At 41.8% G+C, this 24178-nt stretch overlaps 1 protein-coding gene across 1 annotated transcript; it reads left to right on the top strand.

Moving 5' to 3' along the window:
* Positions 1-1106: 1106 nt before the first annotated feature.
* Positions 1107-15250, top strand: mlycd (malonyl-CoA decarboxylase). The gene is made up of 5 exons (XM_080475822.1): positions 1107-1701; positions 6699-6811; positions 8110-8266; positions 8716-8868; positions 13661-15250. Exons 1-5 carry the CDS (start codon positions 1156-1158, stop codon positions 14204-14206), a joined length of 1515 nt encoding a protein of 504 aa, XP_080331948.1. The 5' UTR covers positions 1107-1155; the 3' UTR covers positions 14207-15250.
* The last annotated feature ends 8928 nt before the right edge of the window (positions 15251-24178 follow it).

The raw sequence follows: 24178 nt of genomic DNA, 5'->3' as shown, positions 1-24178 counted from the left end.
CACTGCTTAGGTTGACTCTGGCAAGTGTGTGCTTAAATGTCACGTTTGCTTATTAATCTTTTTACAGTCATTTATTTTTACTACAAAAAGATATGAAAGAAAATGTTTCACGAAAGAATACTCAAAGTATAGGGGAGATACATTTTATCCCTCCTATTGACAAATATAACCAAGCAGAAGATGGGCTCGGCACAGCTGCACAGGGACGTAGTGGTTAGCAATTTTGCGTCATAGCAAGATCGTGTCCATGGTTTACGGAGTATGCATGTTTTTCATGTGCATGTGTAGATTTTCTTTAAGTACTCCGTTTTCCTTACACAGTTAAAAAAACACAACAAAATTGACAACAAAAGGATGGATGAATGAATGGATGGTGGGATAGGAAGACCAAAGGCAGGCATTGACCTGCAGATTTTGGAGCAAATTTGGTCTTGGTTGACTAATGATGCACCGATTTGAAGCTAACAAAGTCTAAGACGATTTTATTCTGTCTTTTTTAACATCCTTTTTTAACAACTACAGTATATTCTGCAAGTCTTGGAGTGTGCACTAAGCAGAAGGGTCGAGGGTGGGTCATAAGCTAGGGCTCTATGAGACTGATGAGAAATCGACACAAATAGTTTCATGTGACAAATACTAGCTGGGTCATTTTGTTTGCATGCTCTCCCTGTGCGTGCGTGTGTTTCCTCCAGGTACTATGGTTTCCTCTCATTGTCCAAAATCATGCATGTGAAGTTAAATGAACTTAAGTGTGGTTGTCTATCCTGTGATGCACTGGAGACCTGTTCAGGGTGTACATTGGCCTTTCCCATAGTTCGCTGAAATCGGCTCCAGCGCCCTGCAACCCTGCACTTGATAAAGCGGAATAAAAGACAAATGGATGGATGCTTTTATGTGATTTCTAGGTTTTTCTGGATTCAGGTTGTTTTGCACACAGTAAATAAACGTGTATAACAAATGGACAGACAAGCAGATTGCATCTTCCCATCAAACCGAGATGGTTATTTGAAGTTCAAAATGTATGCACAAGCTTCCAGCGTGATCTTGACGCGTGTCACGCGCACTGTACTGTCTCTTTAAGAAACCCGGAACTGATCCTCCCTGTGTGTTCACTGGTCGCAGGGTCCAAACAGACAGCCGAGCTCCCCCCCAGCCATGATATCCCTCCCTGTGATCTCGGCTTTCCGGAGCAGTGTGAGTTGCTGCTGGAGACGCCGAGCTGCCCTCCAAATGGCCCTGAAGGCCTCGGACGTCCGCAGGCGCTGCTACTCTGCCCCGGTCCATGGCGTCGCGTCGGGCATGGAGGAGATCCTGTCCAGGGTCGTTGCACCTGTGGCCTCCTACGAAACGAGAGACAAGAGCCCCCCACCTCCGGAGTCCAACAGCGTGGAGTTCATGCAGTTCTACAGAACCCTGGACAGGGAAGACAAACAGGATTTCCTGACGAAGCTCTCGCATGGCTTCGGGGTGGACCACAAAACCGTGTCGGAGCTTGCCGTCAAGCTGATGGACACACAGCTGAGAGACCTGGCGACCATTTTGCAGGTCGAAGACCGGCTGCGGTACAGTTTGACTCCCCGGTACAGACAGCTATTCAGTCATATAAGCAGGGTGGAAGGGGGAGTGAAGTTTTTGGTGGATCTGCGAGCGGATGTGCTGGAAATAATGTCCTTCAAAGCTAGCGAGAGCCCGCACATAAGGGTAATAATGCTTTGTTTACATTGTCTACGGGTGCCCGCTTGACTCAAAGTAGTGCGATTCGCGCTTTTGCGAACCTGCTCTGTTGATACGTTCCATGTAAATTACTATTCTAACCATCTGTACAATTTACTAACCAATACAGCGGGGGGTTAAATAGAACCCCTCGCTCTGCCCTCACCCCCAACACCACCTGGTTAACATTACACTGCTCAAATGTCAAAAGACCTTTGCCCCAGTTTAGTTTACCCCCTCCCCTTTCCCGATGACATAAATAATCTCGCTATTTTTATTTCCTCTTATGACACAACCTGGGAGGCGCTTGTTTCCCACACACCTCTCATTCTAAGTTCTCTTAACGTGTTCTGCATTTCTTAGCTGGAGAGATCCCCTTAAGAAAAGGCTCATCACAGCTGCCCTCGTCTGTTAATGGAAACATCTTGTGCTTAAAAAAAGGACCCCTTCATAATGATTCATCCTATATACATAGAGATGCAAGAGCTACTCTGCTGCAGCTACAAAGAGAACAAGCTGAATATAAATCAGGCATGTAATGAATATTTCTGAATGAATTTGTTGAAGTTAGAATAAAACTTCAAGGAAGAGCTGTAAAAGAGTGGGGAGAGGGGAAAAAAAAAGATTTTTCATCACATATGCATGGCTCGCATGGTCTTTACCCTCTCAATATCACATTGTGGGCAGCTTATCTTTCAGAAACCAGTGTTATGTACCCCACTGTTCAGTCAAATATAATTACAGTTTTCTCTTCAGTTCACCTCTGCTGGGTGGCGGTGTTCATGTGAACCATTGAGGAAGTGTGCAATATCTTTGATAGTTTAATGTTTATTTCTTTCACTTTGTTTAAGAATACAAATGAACTGAGTGAGGTATTTTAATCCAGGACCCTTGCTGCAACTTTCTCCATGTGTGGTTCACAATGAAGTACAAAGAAGGTTTTTTTTTTTTTTTTTTCATGTCTGAATCACAACATTGTTATTGTTTCTTTCTTTCTACACAGAGTCTCCATTCAAGGCACCAATATCTATTCATGCATCCACTATACTAATTTCCACTTTATCCAATTAAGGGTTGCGGAGCAGTGTAACTGATCCCAGTTCCCTATGAGCGAAGGCAGGTCACACCCTGGACAGGTTGGCAGTCCATCACAGAACAAACACAAAGAGACAGACAACCGCACATAATTTCACAGTCACGAAATTACCTTAAATGTGTGTTTTGGGACTGTGGCAGAAAAGCTTTTTACTCTGAGAGAACCCAGGGTGAAATGTAAACCGCGCAGACGGGCCTCTGAGCCCAGACTCAAACGGTGGATTGTCTTGTTGTGAGGTGAGAGAGCAAACCACTATGTACCCAACCTAAGGGGGAAAAATGCTTTATAATGTGACCTGTGAGGCTATATTGAAATGATCACAAAACCAGAAAAAAATATTGTTAAAGTGTTTCAAGTATTTGAATATTAGATGATAAGATTATGGGTAAATCTGAAAACAGAACGCATAAAAGTATTTGCAAAAAAAAGAAAGAAATCCTTTAAAGACATTCATGCCAATGTGGCATTCACTTCTTTATTATAAAATAGTGTATCAGTCAGCGTTTTTGTTCATTCCCATAATATTCAGCCAGCAACAGTGGAAAAATGAGAAATATACATTCTCAATATATCCAAGCTACAGCATTAATGTGTTAGTCTCCTATGAAAAGTGAAGCTGTGGACTCACCAACTTCTACTATTCCCCATATGAACGTTTTCCCCATATAAATATGTTTCCTAAATGACAACCTGTTGCATTTATGCACTAAAACTGTTGGCATGTGTGCTGAAGCCTTCACAATGTGCATTGAGGTTCAGTTTTCTCTGGTCTTCATGGCCCGCTGTCAGCGGGACCTGCATTATTTTATGTTTGTTATTGAACTCTTGCTGATTTGATGTTAAACCGGATTCATGAATCGATGGCGGGCTTTAGAAAAAGCTTGTGTTCTGGAGAATAGCTGTGCCTCACAGGCCACCAGCTCCACTTTTATTGAAACTATGAGGAGAAAAAACTGCTTAGTGTAATAATGTTGATACAAAGCAACGCACAAACACTCACCATTGAGAAAACGACTGTATTTACTCAAATGTATATCAGTCCAATTCAGAGGAACTTTGTAATCAAATGTAAATTGGTGATCTGTGAATTTAGTTTTGTGTAAGTCATCAATCTGTATTACAGAGGAGATTGAGAGCACCCCTTCATGAATTCACAAGTGGCTAGTTAATGCAGACCAGATAAATGGTTTTTAAAATCATCTCTACAATCACTTTTAAAAATTTTTGTTTCGCTCCAGGAAAGAGCAAAGTCTATGGTTCTTTAACCTCACAGTCCAGTGTTATCAAATTCTACCTGCTCCTGCTTAATATGGGCTTTTGTGACCCTGGCTGCACTATCAGCGGAGGGCTTCTTGTTTCTCTTTTGCTGCTCAATACCTTTTTTTTTTTTCATTACATGCTGCGAGGTCGTTCAGATGCATTTAATCTCAATAACCCAGGCCCGCAGAGAGCTTTTGTAGCTTCAAAAAGGTCTAAGCTACCGACAGAGTTCTAACTTCTGCTCAGCACTAACAAACTTGGTCTTGGTGGTGTCTGGCAATGTTTGCCTGTTGTTATTGCCGGAATTGATTGAGCTAAAAGCGAGAAAAGGTCTTGGTAAATACGAAGCTTTTAGTGCTTTTATTGACGGTATGCGTCTCTTCCTGTGGGCGGAACAAGCAAGCAATCATGGGACGATGATTATAATTAAGTGAAGCCTCTTCAGACAAAGATAACCGAGCAATTTCTGTATTTGCTGAAGTTTGTATTTCACAAGGTCACTATCACTGCGCTGCTACTGTAGATTAGTTGCTCTTGATTGGATGATTCAGTTCTGATTTTACTTTGCTATTTTTCTACCTCCAGGCTTTACATTCATATCTTCCACAAAGTGAGTGGGTGAAAGATGTTAAGCCAAGTTTGGCATGCCGTTTTCGTTGGCAACGTGTCTGGGTGGCTATTTTTATGAGTGGCATGCAGCCCACTGGAGTAAAGGTACTGGCACGCTCAGCGTGACCCGCACACACTTGAGCAGCTTTGACCCTGCATTGACAGACTGAGACTGTCCAGGCACCGCAGCCTCAATCAGTCTGTTTAATCACAAAATAAGCTCAGCGTGGATCGAGTCCTTGTGGCCGAGGCCGTATCAGCTCACAGCATCAGCGACTCGGCCAGAGTGTCAAAAGTGTTGTTCTATTTCCTTTCGAATGGAGTGCAGGATTTTCTTCTTTACCCCTTCCATCCTTTCCGCCATCTCTCGCTTCACTCGGGCCCTTCCATTTCAAAAGACTTCATCTTCTGCTCGGTCAATGGAAAACACCTCTCAGTTTGACCTCCCCTTTGTGTGCCTGAGAATTGGCTGCCCAAGGCAGCAGCTGCAGCATCCTCAAGCTGTTGCTGATGCACTTTATTTATTTCTTCATGGGTTTTTTTTTTTTGTTAGAAATGGGAAGCTGGGATTATTGGACATGGTAGATTATTTCACCTTGGGCCATTTGGGAATATAACATTAAACCCCGCCTTCAACGGCTTGTGTTTGGAGAAGCATTTGCGGCTCAAATGTTATTTGACCATATTTCAAGCGAAAAGGGAAGACATTCACTACGTATCGGGTGTCTGTGACAACGGTGCTCTGAGCCGATGAAAATGCTACTTTTTGAAAACGTTCCATCTCCATTGCTGTGTAGACGGATGAAAACGATGATTTTTCCCCTTGTGTATGCCAGACTGTCATAAATGTTGTGATGCAGAACTCGGTATGACACTAACAAAATACAGCCCGTTTTATAGTCAGACTAATATGGTATGTAACTTTAACAGTCGAGTTAGATTTTGCTGAACTTGCGCTCGCAGTGTTATTTCTGATTTACTTTTATTTTCTTCATTTTTTTTTTTTTTTTACACAACAGGATTTCTCAGTAGTAAAACCGAAGCCACAGAGCTGAATAATGCAGGATCTGATTCATACTCGAGGAGAAGAATTTCCAATTTGGTTCGTTGTGAATCTGATGACTTCCCACTGAGGATTTCAGTCAGTGGCTTTTTTGCCATGACTGTAGCTGTGTTTGTTTGTATTAGTTGTTATTATGATTGACAAGCTGGCTTTAAAGTAAAGCCCGAAGAGAAGTCCTCCTATGGAACAGCCAATATAAGCTGTATTTATGTGCTTCAGTGTGTGCACCACTTGCTCCTGTTGGTGTGTTTGCAAGAGATTTGCTTTAAATGAAGTCTGACCTTTGCTGGAGGACGGGCCTGCTTTGAAATGGCAAGTTGTTTATTGAAGTGCCCCTTCTACACCCATTGCAAGCTCCAACAAATCACTATTCATAATGTGAAAACATTCAAACAGACACCCAGGAGACCACACTGCCGGCACGGTGTGTAAGATAGGGCTGGAGAGTTGTTCTTTGCCTACAGACAAACTTCAGCAACTTTACTGCCACTCAATAAGATAGTTTATGAGTTCTCTCAATAAAATAGGGCAGGGGGTTGTGCAGTCTCAATCTATTCATTTCTTTAAAGGAATATAAAAGCTGTGCTTTCTACAGAAAATTGTAATTGTGTTTTTTTTCTTATAACCCCCCCCCCCCCCCCCCCCCCAACAAATTCCAGTAAAATAACATTCCTTACGGTGCTTGCATATCAGAATAAAGTGAATTCAAATACCTTCTTTTGGTTTCAAAAAAGAAAAATTCTAACCTTTAATTGGTATTTTCCATTATGCAAACAAATCTCTTCGTGAGATGACACGGCGTTACAATAACACATCCTCCCGTCAGGGTCTCACAAATCAGGAGGATAAAAATGCTTCAACATGGCCCCCCGCAAACAAATGGAAGTATGAGCTTGAATTTTGATATCAGCTTGAGGCAGATTGTACATCTAAGGGCTCGACTTTTTCCTACCGCAGGACCTGAACGCCACGCTGAAGAGTTTGCTTTCCGAGTGGTTCTCCGTTGGTCTGCTTGGACTCGAGAGGATCACCTGGCAGTCCCCCTGTGAGATCCTGCAAAAGATCAGCCAGTAAGGCTCCTCCCTCCTACAAGACTTCTCATTTGGCCTGAAGGCTGATTGCTTAGAGGTCCATTATTAGAAAGAACGAGAAGTACCAATGACATTTACAAAGTACTTCCTCCTTTTCCCAAGATGGGGATGTGCGGGCGGAGCCAGTCCAGGTCACACAGACACAGCAGATTCTGAATGCAGCTATTATGATCCAATATTCAAATGGATGAAAATCAATCAAAAGCTAGATTTGTGGCAATAAACTTGGAGTACAACGTTTTTAGACCAACAAGACCCATGTGAAAGTGTTGAAAAGCTGCATAATTTGACCCCTTTATTGGGTTTTGTATGGAAGAACAGGCGTTACCAAACGGCATTGTTTCAAATGTTCAATGTTTCAAAGGGCACCTCATCTTCTCTTTCAGAGTCTGTACAAACATGCAATGATAATAAAGGAATTCAATTCAATGAAAACTATTGATCAAAGTCCACCCGGCTCTTTCTCTACCGTATTCTAAGTCTGGCACACTGAAAAAAAAAAAAAAGAAAAGTTAACTCATATAATCTATTCATAAACACACCAGTGTAAAGGAATGTATGGAATAGCATAATCTCTCACTTAAGTTTATATTAACATAACCGTGGAGTTCAGGGTTTTCAAACAGAAAGTTCGTGAGTCAAAAGGGGTCCACAAGAGGCCCAGCAAATTGTTCAAAATTTCAAAGAAGGCATTTATTTATTTTAAATTTAAACTAATTAAGAGTAGCGGACACAACGCATCACTGAGATCCGAGCTGAGATATCGGCGATGCGGCCGTGAAAAACCGCAAACTAGCTTTAGCCTTCAAGCCGTGCCGTCTGGGTGAGTTTGTAAAAACACCAATAATGCTGCAGCTCTAGGAGAAGTTTTTTTGACATTTCAATGTATTTCGCATTAGAAGGTTTCATTACAACTGGCTTCCTGTTGAGATTGTAGTCATTATTGGAAGTAATTGTTTGGTGTGAAAAACTAGACGTTTTCAACATGTACACTCTGCGCCACAACAAAGAAAAAGGTTAGTTTAATTTTTAAGGTTATTATGGCACTGTTTTGCCCTCTTTTATACTACTATATCCAATTAGCCTCAAAAACATGTGTTTTGTATCCAGTCTGGACCCTTTCTGCGGTCACCACTGTGTCGCCCATTAGCCATACAAATCTTACTTCATCGCTAATTAAAAAGAATTATTATTATTTTGTTAAGTACACAGTGAGCATATTCCCTTGCTTATATTCTAACAAAAAAGTGGCGTATTAACTGTGAGCCCTCTGCCAGGTACGAAGCGGTGCACCCTGTGAGAAACTGGACCGACCTGAAGCGCAGAGTGGGTCCATACCGACGCTGCTATGCCTTCACCCACGCTGCCATGCCAGGGGAGCCCCTGGTTGTACTACACGTGGCCCTGACCGAAGACATCGCCGACAACATACAGGTTAGGAGCTGGAGCTGCAGGCGACTCTGGTCCTTTGTTTCACTTAAACCACACCTTCCAAGCTTACCGGTAGTTGCACAGCTGGGATTTACAACCCTGCTCCTCCATCCCGCGGCTGACAAATGGATTGTTCCGACGTGAAAAACAACACCCAGACCTTTAAACCCGACATCCCTGTGGGAGAGACCTGTGAGTGTTTCACTCCTCCTACCGCTTGTGTTTTGCGTGAGGAAAAGGCGGTTTTGACAACATTTCGATTTGAGAATATTTCATGGTGTAAAACTGTGAAATGATTTCCACAGTTTTGCTTCAGCAGCTTTCAAATAGTACATGAATCCTGTCGCGGCTTCACCTGTGCAACTAAGAAGGTAGAGAATAAGTTTCTACATGGATGAGTGACGCACAAATTGGCTTGTTTGTGTGTGTGTGTTTTATCTTTCCTCTCCCAGAGCATTGTGCGTGAATTTGCCACCCTCGACTCAGACGAAGACGTAAATAAGATAAATTCGGCCATTTTTTACTCCATCTCTTCAACCCAGACCGGCCTGCAAGGGGTGGAACTGGGCAACTACCTCATCAAGAGGGTAGTACGAGAACTGCAGGTGGGTGAAAGTGGAATCACACTTTTTGGGAAGCAGATGTGACAGCCCGCCAAATAGTCATGTTAAGTAGTCTACATCATTATAAATATGACTGTTTTTCCATAAAACGCACATACACACGTACTGGATTCACTTATATATCGCTTTTCCACCGCTTGAGCAGTACACACACACACACACACACACACACACACACCAGTGGAGGCGGCAGCCATACAAGGTGCTCAGTTCACATCGGCAGGCAGCAGTTTTGGGGTTCAGTGTCTTGCTCAGAGACACTTCGACAGGTGGAAGGAGGGGGAATGGAACCTGCAACATTCTGATTGAGGTACGACTGAATGTATTATTTCAAACGTTTAAAAAAAATCCAACATGGTAATCGCATGGGATAAAATGTATATTGTAAACACTTTATAAAAAAGAACTATTAAGGGAGGAGGTACAACTTATTAAATCCTATACTTTTATTACAAACGCTTTAATATGTGCATAATATAAAAGGGTCTTTTGTGAATTTTGTGATCTGATTTGTTAAAGTCATGCAAAATATATAATATCCATTAGAGGTCCTTCCATACATCTTCAAGTGAGAGGAGCAATGAGATAAAGTCAACAAGGATTATCTGATGACATTAAACTATGAAGCACCCAGTTTGCAGAGTGACGCTTAAAAGCCATCTTATCCCCGTATAATGATATAATCATTCCTTATCATGACAGCGCACAGATACAGAGCTTCTACGGAGATCATCGTTGTGGATGACGTAGCAGTTTTTTTTTGTCCACTGAGAGATGCGGCTGTGGTTTGGAAATTTCCGTTTTTTTACAAGACGTTTTCACTCCTGTTTTGTTCTCGGGGTCGAATCATAAATCTCCTCCTTGTTGTGAGACACATGAATGCATATCCACATAAACAGAGCGGTTTGCTCACTGGATAGGCGGTAATGAAATCCCATCCATCCCTCTCAATAAGCACAGAAGAGCCCTTCATGTAAGGCCTCTCCATCTAGCACTTGGTAAATGACTGGAACAGTGAATGGAACATCAAAAGCCTCTCTACCCAGCAGATGGGAAATAGCTCTTTATAGCGTTTCTCATAAAAATCAGGTTTAAGCGGCTTCCACTTTATTTGGTCATATAACAGGGCTGCTTCGATTGCTGCAAATTGTTTTCTCATTGGCAGGTTCATTAATGGAAACATGGCGTGTAGTAAACCCTGCAAATACAGTTTCTGTTTGTTGTTGGAAAGCAGGTGATGTTGCGTTTTCAGCGTTTCTCTTTTCTCCACTGCCGTCTGAATGCAAAACTGTTTTGAAATGATGCGTCATTCCTTTTATTGTCATTCAAATCACGTGACCTTATGAGAACGAAACAGATAAATCCGGTTAGGAGAAACAGGATGGAATATAATAACCAAGCTAAACTATAAATAGAATAAACTAAGATAGAAAAACTTTCATATCTACAGTATTGCACAGCAGCAACAGCTTATAGTGATGATCAGTTCAACAGTGACTCAGGCTGTTTGTACTTAACGTAACACAGCTGAGCTGAACTTGTTCACTGACAGTAGTCGTGCCAACTATACTACAAACATCGAGAGCGAGAGAAGCTGCTGCACGCTGCCAACTTTGTCCGCACAACATGAACAATAAACTCGCCACACTTCACAATAATCAGTCTTCATTTGTTCAAACGGTATAGAACTGTATCTTTTGAAATTGTACAAATTAATTCTTCATATATACAGTCGCCACCAGCATATGAAAAAATAAACCTGTCAGCAGTTTGTATTTCTAATACTCCAGGGGAGCCACCTTTGCAGCCGTCTACTCATTGCTTTGACATTTCACCCCCCAAAAAATCTATCCTATCTATACTTGTTATGAAGGAACCGGCACATATCGCAGGTTGCAATGTGGACAGGTTGCCACCGCCAGACAATGACCCACGCACAAACCACATGAGCAATTTGGAGTTAACAATTAATCCAGGCACTCTCTTATCATCTCTATTTTAACCTTAATCCTATTTCTCATGCATGCTTTGGTTCACATGAAACAGTTATTTATGACCGAATGCTTTATTTTTCATGTGTCTTTAAAAAATAGATCATGGTTAATGGCTGTTGAAATCCACAAGCAATAAAATACATCTTGTGGTAATTACAGGCATATAATTTGACAAATGGTGGGTTTTTAGGTAGAGACTAGAAATGTTTCTACTCATACTGATTTCTTGTAATAAAAAAAGTCAGGTTTAATTAAATGAACTGCAGTTTAACCCTCTACATAGTTCTTATCTTCATGATTTCTTCTAAAAAGAAATAAAAAAAACCCTCCCATTTGTTTAGTGTAAATAAAGGTAATTTAAGAAAAAAAAATCTTATTCTTGAGGCAACAGTGTTTAGCACTAAACCACTGTAAGTTATTCTTTTACTTTTTTTTTCAGTGGCGAATTTCATATAATTTCTGTGTTTAAAAAAAAAAAACCCTAATCTTTAATCATTATTAGTGATTGTCAGTCAATCTTTTAGAGTTGATTAAGATAAGTAAATTGAATTGTGGTTGGCTCAAACTGGAGGTCTATCAGAGGTGTTTTATATTATCTAAAATGTATTAAATATATTAAATATATTATATTTATACTTTAACATTGTCAGAATCTTAATCTTAACGAATGTCAAACTGATAACTTAATATCACGGCTATTTATACGGCCATTTAAAAGCAACTGGCCTGCACTGACTGCATTTTGGCATTTCTTCCCTGTAAAAAGTTTACTTCTGTGTGACTTTCCAACCTTTTTTTTTAAAAAAAAATCTATTTTCATCCAAAGCAGCTTGTGTGTGCATACATTTTTGATGGGCCGAGCAGGAATCTCAACCCTGCGAGTGTAAATGCGCTGCTCTACCTCGGAGGCTACACAAAAGCACACTTGTATTCTGCAGAGACCCCGGGTCTCTGACAGGATTTTACCTTCACGTAAAAGGTGAACGGAGGAATAGCACGGCCACGCTGGGACTGCTGTGATGATGGATAGATGATGGAGTGGAAACGAAAAGGTCACAGCCGTGAGTGAAGGTGAAGAGAGGACTTCTGGCTTGTCTTTGGAGATTAGGCCCTGGAGCACAGTTCTGGTTGATTCCTTTCCATCCCTGTTCTTTCTTGTCACCTTTCCTACTGCTTTTATCCTCCATCCTACCACTCCCTACCAAAGCCGGTAGGTATAAGCGGAGGTTAGAGAGAGGAAGGTGAGATGGCGATGTAGTCAAGTGAGAAGAAGTACGCGAGGCGGCGGGACACGGGAGAGTGCGAGACTGGATTTTGAAGTGCAGAAAGCTTAAAATAAAGGAGAAAGGAAGGAAAACAATGTTTCAACACAAGGCGGACAGACAGCGGCGTGTCCCTCCAGGGGTTGTCTGACACTTCCACTTTCATTGGCAGCAGCCTTTCTCTTCTTTGACGGCCACATTGCTCCATCACTTATCAACTTGGACACCGAGATTCGAAGATGGGCTGGGGAGAGAAGTGGGGGGATTTTTTTCTTTTCCTTTTTTTTTTTTTTTTTCTTTCAATGACAGCAGAGGGGTGGAAGACAACTCCTGTAGTCGGGCGGCTGGGTGGGCGGGTGGCCAAAGACGAGACGGAGACACAGGCAGGACGCAATTCAGAAAGAGGACAGGTATTAAAGGCGAGAGTGCAAGAGACTGAGGAGGAGGGAGAGAGGAGCTCATCCATCTCCATCAGAGAGGCAGATCGCGAAGCGGCGGGGTTGATTTGTAATGCTGCGTCTGTCTGAGGAACTTAAAGGCCCGAGCAGCTGCCTGAGCACAAAGAAGAAAACTTTGTTTGGGCTTTGATGTCAAGGCTGAGCGTTCGTTTTATGCGTTTTCACTCTTGCAAACCTTTTTTTTTTTTTCCCCCCACTTTACGTTCTTGGTGTTATCAAATGTTTTCCTTATGTTGTAGTCTCACCCACAGTTTTCTGGAAGGTGTGCGTAGGACTCTAAATGAATGCAAATTACATATTCCGTGCTTGAAAATAAGCCATATGATTTTGATTCCTTTTTTTAAATCCCCATAATTCACTTTTTCTTCCCAACTTGCTTATCGAGGGTCAGTGAGCCATGATGCTCCGATTGTTTTGTTTGCGTCATTCTTGCTAAAGGTGATGTTTTCCAGATACGGTACATGATTAATACAAGTAGAACTTATTCACTCTAACTTAAAGATGAACTGATCACAGCTTGTTGATTAAAGGTCAAGGCCACCATCATTTTATGACTCCTCACTGGCAAAATATCACAGAAACTTAATGGATACATTTTACTCCCACACAAAATGATCCTATTAAGTTTTAATAGCCACATATTAAGCTATATGTGACCTTTAAAGGACTTACTAAATGTCTCAATCTGTAAGCGTTTGCAAGTTAGCTCTCAAGTATTTTCTTTTTCCTTCATAGAAAGTGTGTCTTTATGCCAGTAAAAATGCATTTGTGTTAACTGAATAAAATAAGACCTTGCTTTTTTCTGTGTATCTACGCCCTTTAAAAAAACAAATCTACTCTGAAGCTCCTCAATTCTTCACAGTTTTCACATCATCACAATAGCAGTATTTTGTATAAAGGATAGATGTCAGATGAAAATCAAAGAAAAGCCGGATTTGGGGCAATAAACTTTGAGCACAACATTTTTTTGGACCAACGACCCCCATGTGAAAGTGTTGAAAAGCTGCATAACATGACCCCCTTTGAAATTGATGCCACATTTGTCCCTTCTCTCCTCCAGAGCGAGTTCCCTCACATGGTCCAGTTCTCCAGCCTGTCACCCATCCCGGGCTTCTCCTCCTGGCTCCAAGGCCTGCTCAGCCAGTACAGGAAGGAGGGCCGGGGCTCCGATCTCCTCTCCGAGCAGGAGTGGAAGGAGGTGGAGCAGGCTACCGACTCGGCCCCGGGGACGCTGGCCGTCGACGCCTTGCGGAAGCTGATCGGCACCAGCGAGTGGACGCGGTCGGAGAGACTGTCCAGCGTCCTGGAGCCCGTCCTGATGCGTCTCTGTGCCTGGTACCTCTACGGGGAGAAGCGGCGAGGCTACGCTCTCAACCCAGTGGCGAACTTCCACCTGCAGAACGGCGCCACCATGTGGCGGCTGAACTGGCACGCCGACACCAGCCCCAGGGGAGTGACAAACGCCTGCGGCATCATGGTGAACTATCGCTATTTTCTGAACGAGACCTCCAAAAACAGCGCTCTGTACCTCCAGAACAAGGTCATCACTGCGTCAGAGCAGGTGATGGGACTTGTGTCCCAGTTTCAGAAGAACAGCAAATTGTGAGAAGGTGATTCACTTACCGAATTTTTTTTTTTCCTTCCATTTTTTTCTTGTTGTCGTTTCTGCAGGTTTGTTTGCACATGTGTATCAGTTTTGAGAATTAACTTTAAACGTTCTGCGTACAATCCAAAAGGAAGCTTCAGTGGCCCCACCAAAAAGACGTCGGCTGATATTCTTTTTGAATTCAAATTAGACCGGTTCTCATGTGACGTAACTCGCCCCATCTGCTATTTGCCTCATTAGATTTCTTGCCGAAGCTGTTTGATATTGTGTAAGTGATTCCCAGGACAGACTGTGGCTAATGAAGCACAAGGCATCGATCAATGCCATGGCATGTTCTTGGATAACAGTGTGTGTAATGGTAAAGCAGGAGCAATGAGGGAGCGCTACCACTACAATAAATGATGCTTAGATTCTTTCGTTTTGCTGAACTGCTGCAATTGTGAAGAGTGGAGGAAAATTATATCTTTTTTCTTCTTTGTTTGGGTTTATCGACACCTGCTGTTACTCTGCTTATTCCCTCTGAATCTCGATACACAAAGGCATGAAATCACCGACTGTAAATATTATTTCATATTAAATAACTAAACAAAATTGGATTTCTATTCGCATGTGTGACTGCCTGTATTTTACCGTAGACGGTGCTCACCAGACCCTCCTGGTGCCTCTATTCAGGTTATTTCCATGATAATTATGGCCTCACGTGCAAACACATCCAGAAGTGACGAACCTCCCCCGGGGATCCATCGCTGATGTTCTAACTGCTCTGCACGGGGGCCAAGCAGGGCTCATATCAGCCTACACCCCATTGTTGTGAAATAATGTATCACAGCAAGTTGACTGTGAAATTACATTTTATCTCTCCAAGGAGCCAAACTTTTTCATTTTTTTTTTTTTTTTTTTACACCCTCTATCTCCAACCCCCCCTTTTCTCTTTTTGTGCCGCTCTGTGTCCTAGAAACTAATGGAGTGAGAAATAATGTTAAAGTAAATGGCTAGATTGATGGTGTTCAGTTGTGAAGAAGGGGGAGGAGAATAAAGAAGCATAAAAAGGACAGTTGTTTAAAGGATGTCCTTGAGAGACATTTTGAGAGTCTCTGGAGATATTGGTGAGACCCATACATCTCCAGGGTCCGTGTGTGTGTGTGTGTGTGTGTGGGGAGGCACAACCAAGAGGCCGTCTCACAGTGAGGGCGGATGGACTCTGTGGATTGGGTTGCCATAGAAACCTCTTCACCTGCGGGTTGGCAGCGGGGGGCTTGTACTGCGTCACCTTTGCTCTGGAGTGACCGACGGCGGCGACCATGAAGCAGGTTGGGTTAAAAGTCCACTGGTATTTAATTAAAAACTCCTTCCTAAATAATGTCCTATAGTGGAAGTAATGACTTTTTTAAAGTAGTAAGTCAGGTATTTCCCCTTGGACTAAGAAGACAAATTGCTCACAGGGCGAGCAGTTACAGCACTGAAATGTGATTTACGGATACGTGGAGTCGTGCTAAACGAATTGACACAAAGCTCCCAAGTGGAGGATATTCAGAGGACGAGACCGTCCGTGGCCACATAGCGGGTAGTCAGCCTTTTAATTGTTTTAAGAGGTAAATAAATAAAAAATTGCTAATCAAGTCCGCCATTTAGGTCTTAAATGAGACTAATTTGAAAATGTCTTTGCAACCAAGCCTAATCTGTCCAAATAATTACTGTGAACAACAATCCCACTTTGGTTTATCACGTCTTCATGTTATTCTATGGGGTCCAATCAAACCAAAGGTTAAAGAAAAAAGTTTTATCACTGAATGTCGCACGTACGTACGGTAGGTAGGTGTTGAGGTTCTGAAAGGAGTTTGCAAGTTTTATGGTTACAAGGCATTCCTTCCAGCCAAAAACACGTGTTTGAGGTTAATTGGTTATTCTATGTTGTCCAGGGTATTGCAGCGTTCCCAGATCTGATGAGTTTTTGCCAAATTTTGGGGAAAATCAGGAAAAGTTCATTTCAACAAGCTGCTGCGTCTTCTCAAAAAAAAAAAAACAACTATATTTAAGGCTACAGTGTGACAAGAGATATAAGCATATAAATGGAGAATTCAAAAAATATAAAGTAACAGGAAAAAGAAAATTAACTCGAATAATAGAAGACAAATACAACGAATATATTTCTAATTAGGAGGTTTTGGTATAAAACATCACTGTGACAACTTAAGATCTTTTGGGATTGTTTACATGTTTTTGAGAAAAGAGAAAAAAAACTCAATGAAGATGTTCTGAACATTATTGTTTATAAAGAATTTGCCTGGTAGAGTTATGACGTTCATTATTCATTAGGTTGCAGTGTGCTCATGGCTGTTCATGTCATAGTTCTAACTTTGCTTTCTTGGGTCAGGACACTGACTGTCCGTACATCCATACATTCATACATCCATACATCCATACTCTACTGTATATCTCTGGATATTGGATTCTTTTCATCCTTTATCCCGTATTCAGCAGATAAAACTGGATGAAACTAAATACAGGGTGCTTGTCACCTCTGGGCTTCAACAGGATGAAATGCATAAAGGTATCTGAGCAGCATACAAACGAATATGTCCGAGGGCCGATTAGATGCAGTAAGATGAGGCCTCAACCTCAATGCACCAAAGACGGTGTTTGATACCGGCAAAGATTCAAGATCAAAATGCTGTACACATCTATGTCAGACCTTTTTGTGGACAAATGCAGCAGGAGGTATTCTGATCACTGATGATTTCCCCTTTTGCCTGATCGGATTAGCGTTTTGTCACATTTCCAGTCCCAGCACACGTTGATAACGGATTCATAGCCAAGTTCAATATTGTACTACTCCGTTGTCTGACACGTCTTGGAGCCAATACTTCCCCCCCAAAAAGTATTGGAAGACCTAATTACAATTGATTACAAAGTGTCTGCTGTGGAAATTCATGCCTCATCTAAAAATAATTCAACGATTCAGACCCCCCCCCCCCCCCCCCCCCCCCAAGGCTATTAAGTGTGTGTGTGTGTGGAACTGGAGCATTCATTTCATGTCCTCGTTGAGAGGAAATTGCCTTACAAAATGAAACTAATCCATTTTTTACAGATCACAGTGACCAGAAAAGTCAGGAGACTGGTGGCTCTGTCATTTTCACATATTAATTCATCTTGATATGGTCTAAAACTTGAAAAGCCCTTTGTCTTCACCTGCCATACAAGTCTGAGGTGATATCAAGTGCTGGCCTGATGACGCTGCTCTGATAGGCCAGTACACAGGAATTCAGCTATTGTATAACACCTCAGAAAGTCTAAAAACACTGTGTAACATCTTCCTCCCAAACAAAATACTTTCATTCCATTTCACTGAAGTGCTTGATTATTTTAAATTTTATGGAGTATAAACATTGGCACGGCGCACAAACAAACCCATTCCAACTCAGTGCAGTCCAATATTTCTTGTGATCGCTGAGCCACCGTGGAAAACGCGCGCAAAAATGCCAAGTCAGATCCAATCCACCAGCGACAACCTCAAAGGCAATTACAGGAGAGAGAGCGGCTCGAATAAGACCCAAATACACAAATCTAATTATCTGCTGAAATCCAGACAAGATGAGAGTACTCTCAACTCAACTTCCCCTCCAAACTGCACCTTCCTGAATCCTTTGAATTTCTGCCGAACGCGATGAACCACGATCTTTGCCTGATGCCGACAAATAGTTGAATTGTTGTCTTTGTTTCACTGCAACAGCCTACTTACATCATACATTCAGAAAACAGAAACTTGAATTTACATGTTATTCACGATGCTTGCCAAAGATGTGTTTGAATTCCCCCAAAACAAGGACTTGATTCCAATTGGTGGATCTAAATCGTCTACAGATGTGAACATGCGAGTGTCTGTTTCTCTGTGTGACCTTACTTAACTGACAACAAATGTGCTTGTTTCAGGAAAAATTCTAAGGATAAAAGCTTAATATTTACACTCCACATATTGATTTGATGTAAATTTGTGTTGTTTCTCAATGCATGGGGAACAGCTAGTCCCGGATTTACAGGATTGATGCTGACTTATCTGCAGCCTGGGGCTCTGAATTCAAGTTATTTCTGTTACTGCTGAGTGGTGGTACTTAAAGACTGCCCCCTTTAGGTTGATATCCGGAGGGCGAACAAGGAGCGGCTTAGATGACCTCAATTATTGTTTTAAAGACGGCTAAGCGTCGTGTGACATAAGCTTTTTTTTATATGGTTTTTACAGCACAGAGAGTTTTTTTTTCCTTTTCAAAAGGGTTCCCTGTGCAAATAAAATTAAGTGGATAAAATGTGGCGTAATATCTTTATTTACGCTTGTAAACAGCGGACAAGTTCAAATTGAAGCAAATGTTTTTTTTTAGGACCTGGTCAAATGATGGAAACCAATGGGGGGAACAATATGAAGTCTGGAGAGTATTTACATTGAGAAACAGGGGAGTGTGTGTTGAGCAATTTCAGCACTTTTTAGCACATTCTTGTTTAAATAGTATATATATTCTATATCATATACAGTATATATAACTGTTGAACTTGGTCATTCAGTTATACAAAATTAAGACATTTTATTGTTTATCCCTCCTGAAAGCATGAACATACACATTTTTTTGGGGGAATTTTTAAATAAAATATAGAACTCAGGACTGAGATTCATTAATACATCTAAATTATATGATCGAATATCACGCTAAACAGCTTCAAACTAAGATCCCCTGCTACAGTCCTTAAAAAGTGTGCTTGACATGCCACTTTTTGTGTGTACAGTGCTGATATCCGAGCCTAGTTAGTCACATTTTCCATGATAAATGAATCAACCAGGAGTAGGAACTGCATCGCGGAAGCTAAAGGTCAAACACTATGTTGTTACTGTTGTTCAAAAGAAACACAATTAACAGATAATAACAGAAATACATAATTAGCTCGACTTTCAGTATTCTGATGTTTCCTTCAATTATCCATTGTTAACTAAGAATACATAATAAGATGCAAAAGCTACCAAACATTATCACACTCACGCAATTAAAGTTTCAGAATATTAATTTGTTGAGATAAAAAAAAATCCACTGATTTATGGAAATAACAGGAATTATGAAGTGTTTCATCGCAGTGTGTCCTCTGAAATTTTAGAGGGTGTGACTTTTCATTGAAACACTCAATCCTGACATTTGAGGGAAATCAATGTACCCCGCATTTTGGCGCTGGGTGGCTTTCTACAATGAAGGCTTTTGCACACATGTTCTGAATGTCATTGTGTGGTCTTTTCACCGCAGCCTTTGCAGGTAAGTGATGATGTGAGGAAAGGGGGATTTTCAGTTGATACTGGGCTGGCTTTACCTGCAGGCCACTGACTTCTGTGTGTGTGTGTGTGTGTATGTGTGTGTGTGCACGTATATGTGTGTGTGTGTGAGAAAGAGAGTGGAGGGTTCATCCAAGTGTGTTAATCCATTCTTCCTGGTTGCTGTCCCCGGCCCTCCTTCATGCTTCTCACCTCACATCATCACTATTCTCTTCCTTCTCCTCCCCTCCGGTAACCCGACCCTGCACCCGAAGCCCATCCAATCCCTTCGCCCCTCTTCAAAGGGCTTCACGGTTTTGCGAGCAATCAGGACACAAACTTACACGCTTCCTACATGTGCAGACTCACACACACACACACACACACACACACACACACACACACACACACACACACACACACACACACACACACACACACACACACACACACACACACACACACACACACACACACACACACACACACACACACACACACGCACTCTCAAATGCACTGCCACATTTATTTATTTTTTTTTTAAATTGTGAAGTCATTGCCTTTAGAGGGCAGCAGAGTTTCATTCAAAGTGAGTGCTGCTCCTAGGTTGAACAATGCTTCCCAGATGTTTTGGCAATCCAGATGCCTTTATTCCTGCACCTTTTTTTTTCTTCTTCTCATTTTCCACACTCTCTCCATCTTTTACCATCTTATTGCGCCCTCTCCCAAATCCCTTTGGTCTTTTCAGCACATCCCCACCCAACCCCCTCGGTCCCTGTCGCGGAGTCAGGTGGAGATTGACAGATCGGCTATATCTGGTTATAGGCTGTAATTAAAACTCATTTGGCTTGCTGATGGCATTTTCCGCCCCCCTTCATTCATACCAATTAGTCAGTATTAGCTGACCCGACGCCTTGTATCAGATTGGGTTATTGAATGAAAAAGAGGTAAACAGGCAGAGCTAGCAGTGGCATTACCCTGGGGTGACAGCCACTTTAGGTCGGATACAGTTGCCAGAAGGATTGAGATGAGAGCGTGAGAACTTTTTCACCTTGTCTCCACGTGTCTCTCACACAAAACACTTCGACTCCTCCCCTGCATGGCTCCTGTAGATAACAGACAGTTAAACACCTTCGATAAAACGTACATAGGCATGCATTTGAGGGATCACAGTCCGAGGTGAGGATCGCTCACACAACAACCGAAGTCCTTGAAAAGCCAATTCCCGTGCTCTCCCTCACCTCGTCTTTTACCCTCGATAACTGGGCCACCTGGAAAAAAAATAAATAAAAAAATGTGGAAACACCTTTCCGTCTCTCGCGCTGCTAATTTAAATTACCTCCTGCTGCGCGTGACTCAAAATCCCCAAACTTTTGACGGTTGGGAGGCAAGCCAGATGTTAGGATACTCATCAAAGCAGATGTTGTAACCGTTTCATCTGCTCGCTTCACTTTGGATTCCAGCAATATTTAAGTACTGACACAGCGGGGTAAAAAAAAAAAAAAAAAGTACAGGAAATGAGCATTTACAAGAAAACTAACCAGGTAATTCAGTAGTGGTGATGGAAACACCTGATTTTTTTCTATTTATTTTTTTTACAAGGCTGTACCACGTGATCCTGATTAAAGGGGTTCCTCCTGACATTTACCGTTACATTGCCATTTAACCGAGGATCTCACGACAGATTGAGCCTGATTAGAACTGGAACTGTACGGCCACGATGGCAAATCTGTGATTTGAGCGAAATGCTAATGTTAGCTTCTTAAATACCAGGAGCTACATTTAGTAAGTGCAATAATATAGGGTATATAATATGGAAACGCAAGTTTGCATGAGCACAAAATTCATTATTTTAAAGAAAATCAGTAGTTGGCTAAAAATGTGACACTCCAGCCGGATCAGAGTATTTCATCAGCTGATTAATTCGATGAGTACATGTTACCCAAACTACAAATGGCAACCCCAGTGGTGGCTCAGGCTGACAATATGGGCAATGCCAAGGTCAATTTGATCACTTTTAAATTTTAAAGCAAGTAACTGCTGAACTATATCGACAAAGTGGCCAATAAACTCGCAGACTGTGCTGCAGAGGCAGAGATATCCTTACTCGCACTCTCCCGATGGGTCAAACTCAAAAAAAGTCAATTTTCAATCCTACATTTCGACTCATCCAACAGACGTTTGTGGATATTTTTGATATTTGCACATTTGAAACTGCATGACCCAGTTCGCAGGAAGCTCTCAAAAATGTAATCTCCAAGCCTTACTCTTAGATGACCTTGACGCTGCCATTTCTCACACATAAAGTTTTGCTTCACAAAAACCATTTGGAAGCTGTTGCTGTTGATCATTATATATAAATTCAGTGGAGTGTGATTAGAATAGTTTGAAGAATCTACTTGAATACTTTAGACTGCCTCATATAAAATGATCTTCTTAATTCATTTCTTATGATAACCTCAAAGGTATCTCACAGGTACCGTCTGAAAGGAAAGCCCAGCAACAGTATAACTTCCAAATTGCAATGTTGTTGTGATGAATTGGACAACATATGCAGCGACTGAGAGACTTTTCCTCTTACTTTCTTTCACAAAAAAAAATAAAAATAAAAAATGAATAAAAAGTCTGGGTTTTCCTGTCAACGTGGTTTGTCTTTTATAGTCACTGTGTGCATCCCAGCCACCCATCAAGGCTATAGACCTCCCCCACACACTCAATCTCACTCATGCATCTGCAGAGTTATCTTCAAAAATTGGTTTATTCTGTTTCCCTCCCTCAGATCAGTTCACACTGCACCCTCTCCGTCTCCCCCTGTCTCCACCTCCCTTCATCCAGACATGCACAGCGGTTGCACGGCTGCATATTGAAAGGATACACCGTCTCACTTCATGAAGCTGTGAGTCTCATTTAAATAGATCCAGCAGCTGGGCGACGCGCAAGCCTCAACTCGCGAAGCCTTGCTCCCCCTGCATTGGCAGAGAAGGGGAGAGAGAAATCCGACAATGGTGTGACAAATTGCGTTTTCTTATTTATTTTTTTTATTTTTTTCCATTTTGCTGATTTATTCCTTCCCTGTACTGTATTGCCACCCATCAACACGTCCTCCAACTCCTTCCCACACACCTCTGCCACTCCCCCATCCGGTTTCTCATCTCGCTCTTTCCTTTGGAGCGGAAGCCCTATATGGCTGTGGTAATGAGGGAGGTTAATTGGCCTTGCTGTGTCTTTAGGAGGCTGGATAGAGATGATGGCTGTGTGTTTGTGTGTGTGTGTGTGTGTGTGTGATTGTGTGTGTGTGTGTGTGTGTGTGTGTGGGGGGGGTCTTCCTCACTGAGAGCAAGAATCTTCCCCACTGAGAATCCCCTGACAGCGAGCCAAAAAAAGGAAGATACTTTCAAAAGGGGCTCACACAGAAACAGACACCTTTCCTTTCTATTGGCATACTCGGAGGTCAGATTCTGATACGGCGCTGTCATAAAGTCGAGCTGATTTGCATTTCCACAGAGCGTTACCACAAGCTGTGTTAATAAAGTACATGAAGGTGTTCAGCACGATGGATTGTCTGTCCCAAGATATGTTTTTCAGATTCTGCAAGTTGATGCTCACAGTGAAACGAATTAAAACAGAAAGTCCATGTGTAAACCACCTCACACCCTCCAGTACTTGAGCCAGTGGTTTTACCTAAATCAACTTTGTTGATAACATGGCATCTCCCAGAAATGTCACCTTTATTCTGGATTTGGCCTGTGCCATAATGACTACTGCCAGTGTCAGACTTTTAGTTTATTTGAACTCTTATGAAGCAACAACGACGTCATTTGAGTTTAACATAAGGACTGCTCATCTATCGGGCTGGTGCATTCTCTGGAGTAGTCACTGCCCTACAGGAAAAAGTCAATGCACGGCAGTCTTCTTACATGAAATACTGTACCGTGATTGGCCAGTCTCAAACTGCACGTTTCTCTAATCTATTCATAGTAATGTTACTATGAACAAGATTTTAACCAATACATTACTGACATACTCCAATGAGGGGATCATAATAGAAATACAAGTTTTCAGGCAATTGGTCCAGGGAGACATTTATGGTGCTGCACTTACATTTTTCCATTAAATTCCCACACATACAGTCGTAGTGCTATGAATTAAATGCAGTTGAAGAGACACTCTTTCATCTCAGCAAACCAAACATCATGGGAACTGATTAATTGAGGAAGGTGAAACACAAAGACACCCTTGCTACTGATTGGAAATGTAGGTGGGATGTTGTCAATTTAACAGTTGGGATGCCTAATTTATTTCTATGTTGAAAAAGAATCAATTATTGTTCTGTTTTATTCATTAATGTACACAGGATTACATTGAGATTCGTGCGTTTTGGGGTTTTAGGGCCCTTGGCTGAAGACTGAGTGATTTTTGGGTGTAGGTGGAGACTTGTATTGTTTACATGCATGGTTGTGTTGCTTGACTACTGTCTACTACTGTACAACATATACTGCATTAAGAGACTAAGTATTAAGAAACTGAATTTTCTTTAATATCAGGCGGCAACAAGGCTTCCATTGTTGAAAAGACCTTTTGCTTTATAATTAGGGGCATTTGCTGTATATATCAGTTCCAAATATGATTCAAATGAAAATTTATGAATAAATTCGCTCTGTATAGGAAGAACTTCTGATTTTGGCTAT

The sequence above is a fragment of the Lipophrys pholis genome (assembly GCF_963383615.2).
Source record: "Lipophrys pholis genome assembly, chromosome: 11".
In the NCBI taxonomy this organism is placed as follows: Eukaryota; Metazoa; Chordata; class Actinopteri; order Blenniiformes; family Blenniidae; genus Lipophrys; species Lipophrys pholis.
The sequence above is the reverse complement of the archived record's forward strand: the minus strand, read 5'-3'. Positions and strand labels throughout refer to the sequence as shown.